Source organism: Phragmites australis, chromosome 4, assembly GCF_958298935.1.
Source record: "Phragmites australis chromosome 4, lpPhrAust1.1, whole genome shotgun sequence".
In the NCBI taxonomy this organism is placed as follows: domain Eukaryota; kingdom Viridiplantae; phylum Streptophyta; class Magnoliopsida; order Poales; family Poaceae; genus Phragmites; species Phragmites australis.
In genome coordinates, this window is record NC_084924.1 from 14940091 (window position 1) to 14958344 (window position 18254).

At 45.6% G+C, this 18254-nt stretch overlaps 2 protein-coding genes and 1 pseudogene across 2 annotated transcripts; 1 reads left to right on the top strand and 2 right to left on the bottom strand.

The window, feature by feature from the left end:
* Window positions 1-336: 336 nt before the first annotated feature.
* Window positions 337-903, bottom strand: LOC133914627 (secreted RxLR effector protein 161-like). The gene has a single exon (XM_062357693.1). It carries the CDS (start codon window positions 901-903, stop codon window positions 337-339), a length of 567 nt encoding a protein of 188 aa, XP_062213677.1.
* Window positions 904-3207: 2304 nt separating this feature from the next.
* Window positions 3208-4266, bottom strand: LOC133914629 (uncharacterized). Its single transcript, XM_062357694.1, has 2 exons — window positions 3856-4266; window positions 3208-3660 (listed from the first exon to the last, which is right to left on the bottom strand). Exons 1-2 carry the CDS (start codon window positions 4264-4266, stop codon window positions 3208-3210), a joined length of 864 nt encoding a protein of 287 aa, XP_062213678.1.
* Window positions 4267-5205: 939 nt separating this feature from the next.
* LOC133914630 (protein WHAT'S THIS FACTOR 9, mitochondrial-like) lies at window positions 5206-6400 on the top strand (annotated as a pseudogene).
* Window positions 6401-18254: the final 11854 nt, after the last annotated feature.

Genomic DNA, 18254 nt, shown 5'->3' on the forward strand with positions numbered 1-18254 from the left:
AGAGAAAGATTTTTGTACCACACAACCACCACGATTTTTCGGTTTTCTTCCTATTCTTATTTATAGACTCTTACAGAACTACCCTTACATGTGACCCACGTTGCACAACTTGCGCTACATTGCATGAAAGTCGCCATGACATGACGCAAGTCATGTTCCACGTATCAGTCCTATACCTACTCGCATCCTTGACACAAACAAGGCAACGTGCATTTGACTCAAAACACAAAAGAAAAGATAAGACATTGGCACCTACAAGTTATTATATTCTAACATTCTCCCCTAATCTTGTTGTCGCTTCTTGATCTTGACCATGCCAATCCTTACACGAAGCTCCTAGAACTGAACATGACCGAGTGGTTTGGTGAGGATGTCCGTGAGCTGCCATTCAGATTCAACGAATTCGGGGTCGATCTGTCCTCTAGCGACACAATCACGTATGAAGTGATATCGGGTGTCAATGTGCTTGCTCCTGTCGTGGAGGGCTGGGTTCTTGATGAGTGAGATGGCAGACTTGTTGTCCACCATCAATGTCAGTGCTTGGAGCTCTTCATTGGTGAGCTTGCGCAGCAATCGAGCGAGCCAAACTCCCTGGCAAGCTACTGTAGCCACAACTATATACTCTGCTTTGCATGTGGAGAGTGCAACCACTCTCTGCTTCTGCGATTGCCAGGAGATGGGACTGTGGCCGAGGAGGAAGAGAACGCTGGTTGTGCTCTTGCAGCCATCAAGGTCGTCAGCCATGTCACTGTTGCTGTACCCTGTCAACGTGAGTGCGACCCCTCCTTCCTTCTTGTAGACAACACCATACCCGTGAGTACCAACCACGTGGCGGAGGAGATGCTTGACTGCCGTGTAGTGATCTTCGCATGGATCCTCCATGTACCGACTGACATACCCCATGGCGAACGCAATGTCCGACCGTGTGTGCACCAGATAGCTACAATGCTCCTACAATGCTCCGGTAGCGTGTCGCATCAACTGGTGGTGCCATGCTTTCCTTGGAGAGTTTCAACCGCTCCTCCAATGGCGCATGACATGGGTTGCACCCCTCCATGCTGCTCCTCTCTAGGAGCTTGCTAGCATAAGCGCTTTGGCAGAGCGCGATTCCGTCTTCACCTTGACTCACCTCAATGCCAAGGTAATAGGTGAGCAGACCAATGTCACTCATGTGGAACATTGACATCATCTCTTGCTTGAACTTGTCAATGTCGATATGGCTTGGCCCGATGATGATTAAATCATCAACATACACGCCCATGACCAGCAGACCAGGTCTGATGTGGCACGTGTATAGAGCGTGCTCGCTGGCACACTTGATGAAGCCCAGCGAGATGAGGCTCGCGTCCAGCTTGGTGTTCCAGGCACGGGGCACTTGGCGTAGCCCGTACAGAGCCTTGCTCAACCTCATCACCTTGTGCTCTTGATGCTCCATGACGAACCCCGTTGGCTGCTGCACGAAGACCTCCTCGATGAGCTCCCTGTTCAGGAATGTAGACTTCACATCCATGTGGTGGACGGACTAGTCCTTGTGCAAAGACTTCCTCGAAATCAATGCCCTCGCGCTGAATGTAGCCTTTCTCCACAAGTCGCGCCTTGTGCTTCACCAGCTCACCCTTCTCATCGCACTTGACCTTGAACACCCATTTCAACTCGATCGGCCGACGTCCAATCAGTGGATCGACGAGCTCTCATGTCTCATTGTCTTTGATCGACCGCATCTCCTCCAGCATTGCGCGATGCCAGCACGACTTACGCTTCGCCCCGAAGAAGGTGGTCAGCTTCTCTGCACTCACCAAGTGCAGCTTGTGCTCATCGAGTTCTCGGGTTGCCTGCCCATGTGGCGTGGCATCGCCCAGGGTGTCCTCGATGGTGCGGAAACAGAGCGTCCCGTCATCGTGCTCGGCATTGAGGTACTGGTAACCATCGGTTGGTGGCATGACGAAGAGAGTCGATGCTGGTCGCCCTGGTGTCCTAGCAGGCGGACTGGTCACTGTTCCCGGACACGTGGTCACACCTGGTGGACATGTGGTCGCAGTAGGTCGACTCGTGGTCACCACGCTAGCTAGAGCCTCCTTCACTGCCTCAGAGCTTTGGCACTCTTCATACTCAACGATGAAGTTGCTGTCGAGTCCTGTTGTTGTTGACTCATCTGTCGTTGATCAATCCCAACACCTCTTCTCGTCTAAGATCACATCACGAGAGACGTGAATGCGACGTGCTTGGGGGTCAAATAGTCTATATGCCTTGGTCCCTGGCTCGTACCCGAGGAACACCGTTGGAACACTACGATCATCAAGCTTCTGCAGGTTCAGCTTGGTCACCTTGACACATGCCACACAGCCAAACGTGCGCAAGAATGAGACATCAGGCTTCCGCCCATGCCAAGCCTCGAACGGGGTCATGCCGCTCAGACTCTTGGTTGGCGACCGGTTGAGAAGGAAGAGCGTTGTGGTCACTGCCTATCCCCAAAACATCGCTGGCATCTGCTTCACCATGAGCAGATAGCGTGCCATCCCGGTGATGGTCTGGTTGAGCCATTCCACAACACCATTCTGCTGTGGGGAGTAGGACGCTGTGAGGTGGTGCTCGACTCCTTGCTCAGTTCAGTACTGCCTGAACTCAACCGAGGTGAATTCACCACCCTGATAAGTTTGCAGTACTCGCAGTCACCGCTTGGTCTCCGTCTCAACGCGCAATTGGAACTCTTTGATCGCCGTGGCTGCCTCGTCCTTGCTGGTTAGTAGATAGCCACATGTAGCGGCTGTGGTCGTCCACCAGCAACAGGAAGTAGCACCACCCGCCGTTCGTTGGTGGAGTGATGGGCCTGCACAGATCATCGTGCACAAGGTCTAGAAGACCCCCAGTGCGGTAGTTGGCTTTCTGCGAGAACGCAACATATCGTTGCTTGCCAGCAAGATAGTTGTCGTAGACTTCTCCAACGTGGTCAATCGCCGGTAAACCACGCATCATCTCGTGGTGCACCAGCTTCTTCAGCGCATCGAAGTACAGATGACCAAAATGGGCATGCCAGAGCCATGCCTTATCATCGTGCTGTGTGGCCAGGCACACCGGCTGTGTGATATTCAGCCTCATTGTGTACAACCGGTTCTTGGAGCACGTTACCTTGGCGAGAAGACTGCGCTTCTGATCATGGATCTGTAACACTCCCCCATTGATCAGCACTTGGTAGCCTCGCTCGTCGAGCTAACCAATGCTGATGATGTTGCTCTTCAGCTTGGGGATGAAGTAGACGTCCGTGACGGCGCGGTGATCACTGTTCTTGCACTTGAACAGCACCGTGGTGCGACCTCGGATGTCAACAATGGAGCCGTCCCCAAACTTGACCGAATCGATGGTACCGGTGTCAAGCTCCGCGAATGTGTCATCGTCGCCAGTCATGTGGTTGCTAGCTCTAGTGTCCAGGTACCACACATCGCTTTGGCTCTTGCCTTCGCAACCAAGGTTCACCTGTGCGCGCATCTCATCGAGCTCAACGCACCCGGGGTACGTCAGTTCCATTGAGTCGGTGAGGGCGCATGCCTGTTCCATCAGCAGGATTGACTCATCGTCGTCACCCTGCACGAGGTGTGCTTGCTCGTCGCGCTTCAGTTGCCGGTAGTCCTTGGTCCAATGGCCAAGTTTGCCGCAGTTTTGGCACTTGTCATTTGTGACATCGCACCCAGACTCTTGCTTGCCATCGCGGCCGTTGGAGTCGCCCTTCTTCTAACTTAGCTTGCTACCGCGGCGTCCGCGGCCACCACCTTTGCCAGAGTAGGAGGAGCCCTCTCCAGGCTATTGATCCTTTTGCCATGCTATCCATTCCGTCTCGGTGAATAGGAGTTGCCCGCTCACATTTGTCATGCAGCAGTCCTCAGCTGCCTTCAACCAACTGGTCACATTCTCGATGGATAGTGTGGATAGATCAAGAGAAGTCTCAATGTACAGGGTGATCTGCGCAAACCTGGGAGGCACCATGCGCAGGTACTTCTCGACAACAGCTGTGTTGTCGATGACCTCACCGACGGTCGCCATCTGGTTCACCAGACCGCTCAGGTGCAGCGCAAAATCCTCCACTGCCTCCCCGTCATGGAACTGGATCACCTCATACTCCTTGCGGAGCTGCTGGGATTTCGCTTTCCGCACGCGATTGGTGCTGATGTGCATGGCCTTGAGGCTCTCCCAAGCCTCCGTGGTGCTGGGCTTGGTTGCCAGTGTAGAAATCATCTCCGGTGGAACTGCCCAGGGAATGGCCTCTAACGCCATCCGATCTTCTTGTTCCTCGGCGCTGCCAATGTTGATGACCTCCCAAAGCCTTGTGAGCTTGGACCATCACCTTCATCATCAGCGACCAATCGTTGTAGTTCGTCCGGGTGAGAGTTGGATACGCCACCGAGCCTCCAACCTCTCGCACCGTTCGCTGCACCACGAGCGTACAGCCACCGTCGTCACGGTTCCGTTCTCAGTGCGGAGTGGGAGAGGGAGACCCATGACGTCCCCATCACAACGGAGTCCGGGAAATCCTCGAGCCTTCCGGAGCCTTTGATTGCGACGTGTCGCAGGGGTAGAAAAAACTAGGGACCTAGGCTCTGATACCAATTGTTGGCCTCTCGGATCTTTTCCGTGCGCTCACGACCACCCGGAAGAAGACGCACGACCACTCCTCACGATCACGCGACCATAGAAAGACCACTCCATGAGTGGTCCTCGACCACTCAAGCTGAACTAGTGACCACTCACAAGGACGCGTGACTACTTGCACGACCACTTTGATGAACTAGTCGGAGGAACACATGAAGCACTCAGATGCGAGAGAAAGATTTTTTGCCGCACAACCACCACGACTTTTTGGTTTTCTTCCTCTTCTTATTTATAGACTCTTACAGACCTACCCTTACATGTGATCCATACTCCGCAACTTGCGCTACATCGCACGTCGCAGCTAATGTTGTGCAATAAAGTCACCATGATGTGACACAAGTCATGTCCCACGTCTCAGTCCTATACCTACTCGCACGTGCCTGACATGAGCAAGGCAACATGCGTTTGACTCAAAACACAAAAGAAAGATAAGACATTGACACCAACAAATTATTATATTCTAACATTCCCTACCTACCCGCTACCGCATTTTTGCTGTAAAACACCTACCAAATTCGCTGCCACATGAAGAAGAGATGCCTCTACTGTTGCCCCTAGGCTGCCATGGCGGGGCCGGCCGCACTTCTCGTGCCGGCGTGGGGCCTCCTGGACGCGATCGTGCCCTCGACCATGCCATGGAGTGGGAGCGCCACCTCGTGCCGTTCCTCCTCGCCATGGACGCGCTCCTCACCTCCACGCTGCCGCCGCATGCCCCATGCCTCTGCACTTGCTGTCGTCCACCATCCTATTCTCGTTCTACCCCTACTGCTTCCTGTGTCTCTACCCCTCTACGTCCGCACTTTCGCCTCACCCCGTTAGGGTCTCCTCAACCCCTAGGAGCAGACTGCGCTCCATGCAACCAAAACGCAAACAATCAATTCCACCCGCCCTGATGCCACAGATCGGCTGTTGAGGCTGCTCATGCTCGCACCCTCCCATGCGCTCCCGCTCTGCCTCGTCGCACGGCTACTCCTTGACCTTGGACTCATGCCGGACTTCACTCGATCGCTGCTTCCACACTACCGAACTACTTCGTGCTCTCCCCCGATAGCACTCTCCTGGAGTTCATTTGCTATTGGAAGGATCTCGTTGTGTCCATGATGTAGGCCTATGCGTAGCGCATTGGCGGGTACAAGGTAGGTGACATGGTTGCCTTTCCGCTGTCGTTCCCCTAGGGGTTCGAGCTCGACAAGAAGGTGCGCAAGTGGTTGGACGAGTGGCAGAGCCTGCCTTACATCTCGCCCTACAAGGATGGGTCGCACCTGGCGCCCAGGAGTGACATCACGGAAAAGAGGACCGTGGCTATGTTGCACGAGGTGCTGAGCCTCATGGTGGGGAAGAAGATGGAGAAGGAGGTGCTTGTGAAGCTTGGGGAGGTGCTACGGTTGCCGCCAGGGCTCAGGAAAGTAGTGGCTAGGCACCCTGGAATTTTCTACATGTTGCACAAGCTAAGGACACAGACGGTGGTGCTCAGATGCTGGTGGACAAGCACCCGATGATGGGGATAATGTATCAGTACCTGCATTTTATGCATATGGGGAAGGAGAAGGTTGGAAAGGGCAAGGAACGTAAGAATAGTCACAGTGAGCAAATGATGGTAGGGGAGTTTGGTGTAGAAGGGGAGGATGATGAAAATGAGGAATATGATGATGAGGAGGATGAGGTAGATGAGGAGGACCTGGAAGCTGGTGTTGCTTCAGAGGATGAGGGGAGTGATGACGAAGTCGACGAGGATATGGAGAAAAAAATTGCTCATTGATACTGGAGTTGTGTTGCAACTATTCTTCAAGATGATGTTGGTGGTCATGTATCACTGTGTTGGATTGCACAAACATGTAGGGAACACTAAGGAGAAGATGTACAATCAACTCCCGTGACAGGAAGAAAACCAATTAGAAGATGGTCAAGTATTCAGTGAAGTTTATGTGCAACCATTCCTTTTGTATCATGGTAATATATCTTAATTTTCCTTCACTAATACGTTGATCTCTTGTTCAAGTGAAAGGATGTTTGTCACAGTTACCTTCTAGCCATATATTCACATGTTTACTCTTCATTATTCTGACAATAATTGTTCTGTATTCATGACAATCAATTAAGGTGCTCTAGGTTCTATGTTTGTGCTTGGTGAATTATTTGATAATACCAACTTAATACACCACACTTGTTTGAAGTACACACATTTTAAATCTAGAGGCATCTTGAAGATTTACTTATGATTCTTGAGAACCTACAAATATGATAAAGAGTGATACTGCATAAATATTAGGGGGTAGGGTTGTCAATGCATATTTATAGTTAAAATTATATGTTTTTGAAGGAAAACCATAACTTAGCTTAGAGAGGATAGACATGTTTGCTTAGATTGTAAGGTGATACTTGGAGAGTGTGTTGTCCCTCAACATAAACTTGTGGTGGCTGACTTTCACTTTCGCATACGTGCTCGATGGGATAAGGGCACCAAAATTGCAAGAACAAAGTAGTGGAAGCTCAAAGGATAGGCGGCACAGAATTTTAAGGAGAAGGTTATTAGTGAGGGTTCTTTGGTGGTGGAACGAGGATGTTCAGAAGGCTATCAAGGAGAAGAAAGAATGTTTCAGATGCTTACACCTTGACAGAAGTTTGGATAACATAGAGAACTACAAAGTGACAAAGAAGACCGCAAAAGCGAGCTATGAGCGAATCAAGAGGTCATGCTTATGATAAGCTTTATCATCGGTTGGGCACAAAGGGAGGATAAAAATACATCTATAAGATGACCAAGATCCATGAAAGGAAGATGAGGGACATCAACTAAGTCAAATGCATCAAGGATGGGACCAGTTGATTTCTGGTGAGAGATGATGAGACCAAGACTAGATGGCAAGAGTACTTCAACAAACTATTCAACGGGAAGAATGAGAGCTCTATCATTGCGCTGGATGAATCTTTTAATGATACCAACAAATGATTTGTACAAAGGACAGTGTTACCTGGACTCGCGAGTCTAATTTTTTTTGCCATGTCAACACACACCGGATGCGGTGCGACATGCATTTGACATGGTATAGTTGTGTCCAAGGCTGGGGAGAGGAGGAGGAGATAGCGGTGATGGAGAGGGGAGAGAAGGAGGCGGTGAGAGGGGGGGGGGGGAGAGGCTGAGGCGGTGGTGGGGGTGAGGTGGTGGAGGCGGTTGCAGGGGAGAAGAGGGGGCGACGACTGTCGGGGTGAGGAGGTGGCGGCGGTGGGGGCGAGGCTGAGGCGGTGATGGGGAGGAGAGGTAGCGGCTGGAAGGAGAGGTGTGTGGGTGGACCGATGGAGACGGGAGAGGGCTCAGATGAGGGGGGGGGGGGTTAGTTAGGGCAATGGATGTGCCGATTAGTGGTTGGATGCCTGGATGGGCCGTAAATGATAGCCTAATACATCTATTCCCTTGTTCTTTTTTCTTTTCTATTGTTTTCATTTTCTTATTATAAAGATGTGATGCATTTGCTTATGGATTTATTTGGATCAGTCATGAATGTGAAAAAAAGTAGTTGCTATGCAATATTAGTTGCACAACATATTTTCTCTAATTTGAATTATATATACACATTTTCTTATATATATATATATATATATATATATATATATATATATATATATATATGACAAATCCCCGAAATCCTATTTTCTAGAGTTCATCGGATCAGACACCTGCACTCGTGTCCCGGTAACACTGATGAAGGATTCATGAAGTTGAAGTCAAGAAGGCTTTAAAAAGGATGAAAGGAGGCAAAGCGATAGGCCCTAATAGTATTCCCATTGAGGTGTGGAGATGTCTTGAAGACATAGCGATAGCTTGGCTAACTAAGCTCTTCAACCTAATTTTTCGGTCGAACAAGATGCCCAAAGAATAATAGAGAAGTATATTAGTACCAATATTCAAGAATAAAGGAGATATTCAAAGCTATACTAATTATCGTGGAATTAAGTTGATGGACCATACAATGAGGCTATGAGAGAGAGTTATTGAGAGGAACGATGGGCATTACCAAAAACTAATTTGGTTTCATGCCTAGGAGATCAACCATGGAAGCGATTTTCTTGATAAGACAACTTATGGAGAGATATAGGGAACAAAAGAAGGACCTTCACATGGTATTCATTGACTTGAAGAAGCCTTACGACAAAATACTGATAAATGTCATGTGGTGGGCATTGGAGAAACACAAAGTCCCAACAAAGTACATTATCCTCATCAAGGTTGTCTACAATAATGTTGTGACAAGTGTTCGGACAAGTGAAGGTGTCACCGATGACTTTCCGCTTAAAATAGGACTACATCAAGGGTCAGCTTTGAGTCCTTATTTATTTTCTTTGATGATGAATGAAGCCACAAGGGACATTCAAGGAGATATCTCTTGGTGTATGCTCTTTGTTGACAATATGGTGTTCATCGAACGAGAGTAGGATAGGAATTAATAGGAAATTGGAGTTGCGGAGATATACTTTAGAATTGAAAAGTTTTAGACTTACTAGGACCAAAATCAAGTATATGAAGTACGATTTCGATGATACTAGGCACGAGGGAGAATGTGTTAGCCTCGGTGGAGAGGTGGTTCCCAAAACGGATACCTTTCGATATTTGGGATCGATGATATAGAGGGATGGTGATATCGATAAAGAATAGAATCAAAGCCGGATGGATGAAATGACGCCAAGCTTTTGGCATCCTCTGTGACAAGAGGGTGCCACAAAAGTTGAAAGGTAAGTTCTGTAGGACGACAATTCGACCCGTGATGTTGTATGACATCGAATACTGGCCAACTAAAAGGCGACATGTCCAATAGTTTATTATAGTAGAGATGTGTATGTTGCGATGGATTCTTGTCCATACAAGAAATGATAGGATCTGAAATAATGATATATGTGATAAGTTAGGGATAGCGCCAATTGAAGAAAAACTTGTCCAATATCGGTTGAGATGGTATGAACATATCCAACAGAAGCCTCTAGAGTCACCTGTGCATAGCGGGATATTGAGGCACACTGATAATGAGAAGAGAGGCAGAGGTCAACCAAACCTAACATAGGAGAAGTCTGCAAAGAGAGACTTGAAGGAATAGAATATCCCCAATAACTATCCACGGATAGAAGCACGTAGATGTTAGCAATCCATGTGCTAAAATCATAATTTATGCATTAGTCTTCTTGTATCGTTATTACTTTTATTTTTAATATTACTAGTACTTTTATTATCATTATTATTTTCTCATCATATTTTTAGTTAGATCCTGTGGATGTCACCTCTATCATACCCCAACTTGTTTGGGACAAAGGCTTTGTTATTGTTGGAAAATCAGAACTGTTCATTCTTTGATGAGAACAAAAAACTACACAGAAGTCCTGATACTCCATTCCCTTCTGGTCCTGTTCTGGACAAGAGATTGTTGCATTATGTGTACAAGTATGTAAGATTTTTTACAGATTGCGTAAAGTCTCTACAATTATCCTGAACTAAAAATTATATTACTGAGTTATTCAGATACTGATTACTTGTTAATAACAAATGACATCTGTATGCTTATCGATAGTCTAGACAACAAATATCCGTTAATTGTTCTATACCACACTGTATTACTTAATAAGTGTTTTTTGTTTTCAAAATGATATAAAAACAACTAATTTTCCAAGATCGATTCTGACTCCATCTGTATAACTCCATTTCTGTAAGGCGTGTGTCAATCAGGCATGAACATTAAGGGGGTTATAAACCAATAGAATGGTTAAGGGAATTACTTATAAATGTTGAAGAGATCCACTACTATAGAACTATCCTTTTATGTCGACCCATCACTACCGGCTCCTAGAGCATCACCATCGGTTCAAAAGCCACGCGAAGAATCAGTCATCATGGCATACGAATCGACAGTAATAAGGGTCATCACTATCGGTCGATGGCTTGAGACGACAGTGATGCTCAGCTCCCTTATCACTGCCAGCTTAAGCCACTGTCTGGTAATGATAACAGGGCATCACTGCTGGCTGGTTATATGAGCCAGCAGTGATGTCTGGGCTATATAGAAGTTACCGTCTCCTTCCCTAAGCTCAAGCACAACAGAGAGAATGTCTGTTCTTGCTCGGTAGCGGTCATTTTTTGTCACCAAGTTCTTGGTGGCTTTAAAATTTTGAGGAATCCTCATGCACTAGATGTTCCAAGGTTTGTAACTTCATCTCCAATCCATTTCTAGTTAGATTTTATTTGCTAAATTGCTCTAGATTTTGAAATGATGGAGATGAACCTATGACCATGATATTTTGAGACAATGTAGATGCAATTATACCTTATTTATGATATGAAAGCTTCAATTACTAGCTTATGGTGGAAAATGTTTTTATTATTGATTTACATTAGCTATATGTATGAACATATTCTAACGTATGGTAGAGAACTCTAAAACACCGTTGTTCTCGGGCTGTGAGAAGGAGCACACAAAGTTATGTGGTGTGCTTTCACTGCTACAATTGAATGCAAGCAATGGGTGGTCTAATACAAGCTTCATAGACTTGTTACTATTCTTAAAGAAATTGCTTTCAAAGGAAAATGTGCTGCCAGAAAACACGTATCAGGCCAAGCAGGTTGTGTGCCCATTGGAGTTGGAAGTGCAGAAAATACATGCATGTCCAACTGATTGCATGTTGTATCGTGGAGAGCATGCAGACTTGGAAGCGTGTCTCGTCTGTGGTGCAGTACGGTACAAGCGCGATAGTGATGATATCGATGGTGAAGGAAAGAAGAAAAGGCCTCCCTTCAAGGTATATGGTATTTTCCTATAGTCCCCAGTTTGGGGTGTTTATTCGCGAACAAAAGGCATGCCAAACTGATGCTATGGCACGCCGAGGAGCACAAGGATGATGGAATGCTGAGACACTCCGCTGATTCTATGTAGTGGAGAAACATCGATAGGAAATAGAAGGAGCTCTTTGTAGAAGATGTGAGGAATATCATATTTGGGTTGAGTACGGATGAGATGAATCCATTCAGCAATATGAGCAGTGGTCATAGCACTTGGCCTGTGACTCTATGTATCTACAACTTTCCTCCTTGGTTGTGTATGAACAGAAATACATTATAATACTGGTACTGATACTAGGGCCGAGGCAACCTGGCAACAATATCAATGTCTATCTGAAACCATTAATGGAAGATCTTGTAGTACTGTGGAATGATGGTGTGCAGGTATGAGATGCATACAAATGAGAGAACCTCACCCAACACGCAATGTAGTTCATAACAATCCAGGATAGTCCAGCCCTTGGCAATCTATCGGGCCAGACTGTCAAAGGCTACTGTGCAAGTGTGCATTACTTGGACGAAACAAAGAGCTTGTAGCTGAAGAACAACCAAAAAATGGTGTACCTAGGTCATTGTAAATTTCTTCGTAAGGATCATCTGTACCGCAACAACATGAGAGCTTTTGATGGGAAAGTTGAGACTCAATCACCTCCTAATCATCGCATTGGGGGATATGTACATGAGATGGTAAATGGACTTAGGGTTATCCTTGGAACGGGATGCGGGAGTACACTAGTTCCAAAATCTAATCTTAGAGCTCCTATGTTCAAAAAGAAATATGTTTCTAATGACTTATCTTATTAGCCAGATTTGGTGGTTCAACACGCAATCGATGTCATGCACATTGGGAAGAACGTGTGTGATAGCTTGTTTGTTACATTACTAGACATACCTGGCAAAACAAACGATACACTCCAAGCACGGAAGGACCTAAAATGTTTGAAACTCAGACAGGATCTACATCCCGAAGATATGGAAGAAGGCGATAAATATCTTGGTCCCGTTAGCTACAATCAGAGCAAGGAAGAGAAAATTGCAATGTGCGAGTGCTTACATGGAATCAAAGTTCCATCCGGTTACTCCGCCAACACAGAGACTAGTAAACATGAAAGATTTAAAATTAACTCCCATGAAGTCTCATGATTGTCATGTGATGATGACACAAATGGTTCCAATTGAAATTAGAGGTATTCTGCCGCCAAAGGTCTGAAACCCAATCATAAAGCTGTGTTAATTCTTCAACGCGATATCACAGAAGACCATCGATCCGAAAAAGCTAGATAAGCTACATGAAGACCTAATTGAGACACTATCCTAGCTTGAGGCGTTGTTCCCTCCATCATTTTTTGATATCATAATGCATCTCATTGTTCACATTGTGAAAGAGATACAAATTCTTGGCCCCGTGTTTCTGCATCAGATGTACCCTTTCAAGAGGTTCATGAGAGTTCTAAAGAAATATGTTCGTAACTGAAATCGGCTGGAAGGCTTCATGGTCGAGAGTTGGGGAATCGAGGAGATCATTGATTTCTACGTCGACTACATAAATCTCAAATTGATTGGTGTGTCTGTATCTTGCCATGAGGGGAGGCTACATGGGAAATGGACAATAGGTGCAAACTCATTCCACACTAATGACCATGTTTCATTCACGCAAGCACATTTCACAGTTCTGCAACAATCAGTTGTAGTGGACACATATGTTGAAGAACACCAGAAGATGCTACGCACCAGAAACACAGGGAAGTCTGATGTTTGGATCGCACGAGAGCACCAAGATCATTTTGGTGCCTGGTTACTTAGACAGGTGATTGATAAGCAGATAGAGTGTGCTCAGTTGAATGTGTTGGCTCACAGACCGTCAACTACAATCCTCACATTCCAAGGATATGACATAAATAGCTATACATTTTATACGAGAGCTCAGGATAATACGAGCACCAACCAAAATAGCAGTGTCCGTATAGATACCTACGACTGCAATGGAAATAGGGAGACCTACTATGGATTCATAGAGGAGATCTGAGAGCTCGATCGTGGAGTGTTAAATGTTACTTAGACAGGTGATTGATAAGCAGATAGAGTGTGCTCAGATGAATGTGTTGGCTCACAGACCGTCAACTACAATCCTCACATTCCAAGGATATGACATAAATGGCTATACATTTTATACGAGAGCTCAGGATAATACGAGCACCAACCAAAATAGCAGTGTCTGTATAGATACCTACGACTGCAATGGAAATAGGGAGACCTACTATGGATTCATAGAGGAGATCTGAGAGCTTGACCGTGGAGTGTTAAATGTTCCTCTTTTCCGGTGCCAATGGGTCAGACTCCCAGGAGGTGTGAAGATCGACAAGTACGGTATGACTACAGTGGACCAAAAACTCGTTGGATGCAGAGAAGAACCATTTATACTTGCAAATGATATTATGCATGTCTTCTATGTTAAAAACCTAGACTCGGCTAACAAGGAGGAGCACCACGTGGTTCTTCAAGGAAAAAGAAGGATTGTCGGAGTGGAGAATTGATGAGGAAGACTACAATCAATTCGATGCGCTACCTCCTTTCAGAGAGGACGTCGACCTAGGTCCCATGAAAGACACCGACAAACCTCCATATGTACACCGTGATCATAATGAAGGGCAAATCGTTAAAACAAAGTAGCTAAATTGTATTAGTTACTATGTATGATTTTTTTAGATGCAATTATACCTCACTTACGTTATAGAAGCTTCAATTTGTAGTTTACGGTGGAACATGTCTTTATTATTGAGCATATTGATTTTTGATTCTTAATGAATTATCAATAGCACAAGCACTATTGCTATGTATTACTATTTTTGATTTTTAATGAATTAGCAATAGCACTAGCATATTGCTATTTGCATATTACATGATTTACATTAGCTATAGTTATGAGCATATTTATTTTGAATTTTTAATGATCTAAAATATTTATCGATGAAATTAAGATATATAGCAATCCCCAATATAGAAACTTAGGTATGAACATATTTATTTTAATTTTTTATTGAATTAGAAAATCCCTCCTTGACCTTGTCACAGATCTTCTCCATGCCCTTGTCTGTCTTCTGAGTGTCCTTAATTTGGTCGAAGAGGGAGGATTTGATCTCCAAGTTGGCAAGAAATCCCTCCAAAACTGTCTCAAGTCCAAACCTCCTAAAATCATCACAAAGCGTGGTGTAACACCCAAAATTTCAAATTTAGCAAACTTCTAAAAACTTCTAAATTTATTTTGAGTTTAAACTTTGGATAGGATTAAAACCTATTTTATAAAATCAAAACCCAATTGACATAGGTTATATTTGTTTATTATGCATTCATGATGATAATAGGCATCTAGGTCTTCCCCTGTTTTATTTGGAGTTTATTTTGGCCTTGTTTGATTTTGTTTAGCTTTTCTTTGAATTCAAAAGCTGTTAGAAGAGAGAAATAAAATGAAAATGAATAAAACCTTTCCAGGCCTCCTTTCTCTCTCTGGCCCAAAACAAGTAGCCAGCCCACTTTCCCTCCCGCAACTCGCCTGGACCCACGTCGCGCTCTCCGGCCTAGCGTTGTAGCTCCTCCAGCCCAGTCGCGCACGCCCGCTGTAGAACGCGCCCGCGCCCAAGACGCCTTCTCTGTGTGTCGCCACCATGTTGACTTCGCCTCCGAGTTGACTTCACTCGGGTGCCGCCGTGTCCGACTCAAATCCGCCGCCACCGAGGAGTCCTAGTGCGCCCCGATGCCTCCCGAGCCCGCCTATATAAAGCCCCGCCTCCCCTCAATCTTTTTCCCAAGCTAATCCACTGCATCTAGTGCCAACCCTTCGAGATTCATCTCACCGATCCGCCATTGCCGCCAGCTCAGGGAACCTCGCCGCCTCACCATATCAGTGCATCTCAGCGACGCTCGAAGCCACCATCATAGCCACCTGCCTTCGCTGAAGTCTCTCCCATAGTCTTCTCACCGATTGACCTCCGGAGACCCCTCGTCGACTTGTTCCTGGGCTACTCCGCCATCCTCTCTGTCGCCGAGTCCTCCCAGTGCCGATCTACCTTTAGTAAGCCCCAAATCAAGTTCACCGTGAGCTTGTTCTGTACCGCCGCTCACCGTTGCTGCCGGTGAGCTTGAACCCGATTTCGGTGAGGTTTCGACGAGTCCACCGCCATCTTCCTCTCGGTGCCACCGCTCCCGCTCTTCCCCGGCCGTCCGATCTCTCTGCACCATTGGATCTGTGGCTGGCCACCTAGATTAGATCGGCAACGTACCCCTTCAATGTCTAATAGGAAGCCTTCACGTGGCACACTTAAACCAGTCAACACCCCTCAGTCGAGTCAACAGCCACAAGAGCTGCCACCTCAGCCCTTTTTGTCACGTGTAAGCCCAGACAACATCCACACAATAAATAAATGTTTTCCAATCTAAAAATAATTCCAAATAATCCTGGAAATTGGTAATTTTGCAATTAGACCTCTGAACTTATCTATTTTACAAAAAGGTCCCTAAACTTTCAATTAATTACAATTTAGTCCTTTTCTTTTATAAAATAAACCCTAAACTTGTTTTTAGCACAACTTTTGCGTTGTAGCTCCATTTTAAGTGATTCTTGTGTCATTGGATTCGTTTTTCCAAGCTCTATCTTTCTAGATAGGTTTTATATTGTTTCTCTTTTGTTTATACTCTATTCTTAGTTTATTTTCTTTGTGTGCTTTGTCGGTAATTGTGCGATTAGATAATAATGCCCTGGATCAGTTTGAAGAACATCAAGACCAGGAGCTAGAGTACACTGAACAACAGCAAGGAGAAGGCAAGTGTCCTTGATCATCTTGTCCCAATGTTTTAAAATGTTTTATTTTACAATTGCATACAGTATCTATTAATTTGACGGTGATGAGGACATCACTCTTTCGGATACACACACACCGAGTATTCCTCCAACAATAGGTCCATTGACACGAGCTCGTGCACGTCAACTAAATCATGAGGTGAGCTCGTTCCTTAGTATTCCTTTATATTTTGATAAGGATGGGATGCTACTGAATAATTGTGATGTATTATTACTTAGGAACACGGGAGAAGAACAGCAAGGGCGCCCAAGCCAAGGTGGAGGTCCAATCAAGTTCGAGTCCGTTTCGGAGTCCAGGACCAGCCTGCACTAAAATCGTTGCCCAGGACGCATACAGACTCCGTTTTTGACTTTCTACACATGGTTGGAAAGCTAAGGAGATAAGCTTTCCAACGGGACTAGTCTCATGTCCAAATTCTTTCTGAGTCAACAGGAATCATCAAAATAAGTGGACGTCCAGAATCTATCAGGGTGCTGCGCCACCATCTTTTGGGCCGTTGGGCCGTGTAACGTGTTGGAGTCCATTAGGGACGCATCCAGGGGTCCTTGGCCGACCCTAGTCTTTTATATACAGTAGCCACCACCGTAATTAAGGTTGGGTTTTGCTTAGATATTGATCTACACACAAATTATGAGATTTTCACTTTTGTTCCGGATCGACTATGCCACCGCAAGTGTTTGTGGAACCCCAACTTTGAGTGCTTGAATTCTATTTGCAATATTTCAGATTGCATCTTCTACGTTCTTGCTTGTGTTCTCGGTATGCTTGCAGGGATTGAGCCTTCTTGGCGAGGTCAACCGCGCGACACGGTTGATAACCAACGGAGCTGTGGTGTAGTGATTGCAAGGGAGACGATCTGTTCGAGTCAAAGCCTTTGGATCATCAACGTCGAGTTCTCCATCCACCGACTTATCGCTACCTATCGGAAGATCAGGCCAACATTGCTCATCAGACGGGTAGTCACCTATGTTAGGGTTTTCTCTAGTTTTCCCCTTATCATCCCTTGGAACTTAGATGGGTTATGGTTAGGTGTCTTTTGTGGGTAGAAGTGCCTAGCCATGTGTTTGGGATACTAGGAGGTGTCATGAACTTGACTAATGAACATATGCAATGATGGTGGTTAATTTGCTGTGGTTTAGCAACATGGAACCTTAGGCCTTGAGCAAAGCACTTTTGGTGGTTGTCATGGTTATGTTGTTGGTTTAGTGTTTGCTCAAGTAACCTGAGTAAGGATCAGTTCGTGGAGCGAAAATCGAAGAAGTAACGTACCAACCACGAGGCTGATATGGGTTGGCGTGATATACTAGTTAGAGTCTATCCAGTGTGTGTTGTGCCAACACAAAAGGGGGCTTCTAGGTAGGAGTTAGACTCGTGTAAACCCTGACGGTGAAACCTAGCGGGCAGATGCATACTAGATTAGGTTTTAGTTAGTGGTAGATGTCATACAGTGATTTCTTGGAGGCACACCACTGGCATGTGTTAAGTGTTTGCGTGACATGACAATATGAAATTACTGACTCGTGGTGAAAGCTGGACAACCTCTGTAGAGTGTAAAACTGTTATAACAGCCATGCCCATAGTTATAGGGGACTTGAATTCTCAAATGATTAGTGGGTTGTGGTTATGGGTTTGGTTGTGGTTTTGATTATAGTACAAGGATTACTAGACGATTATGGTTTGCAAGGTGGAGAGCCTTGTATGCTAGGTGTTGGACTGTATGGGTACATTCACTTAACAATAGTTTAATGTTTTTTAATTACATTACTATTTCTTTACTCGCATTTAAGCAAATATACCATGTGTTAGCCTATTCTTGTTGAAAACTTTCATGTCATTACTTTACCACACTTGCTGAGTACTCCATGTGGTCACCCTTGCTATCTCCCACAATACATATGCTGCTCAGTGGAAGACTTTGATGATTTTCAAGACGATGACTT

Excerpts from the sequence above, each read along its gene's own strand:
- LOC133914627 (XM_062357693.1), bottom strand. The coding sequence starts at position 903 with ATGGGGTATGTCAGTCGGTACATGGAGGATCCATGCGAAGATCACTAC.
- LOC133914629 (XM_062357694.1), bottom strand. The coding sequence starts at position 4,266 with ATGGCGTTAGAGGCCATTCCCTGGGCAGTTCCACCGGAGATGATTTCT. Across the intron at positions 3,661-3,855 it reads AGGACTGCTGCATGACAAAT|TGCCAAAACTGCGGCAAACT; the intron begins GTGAGCGGGCAA and ends ACAAATGACAAG.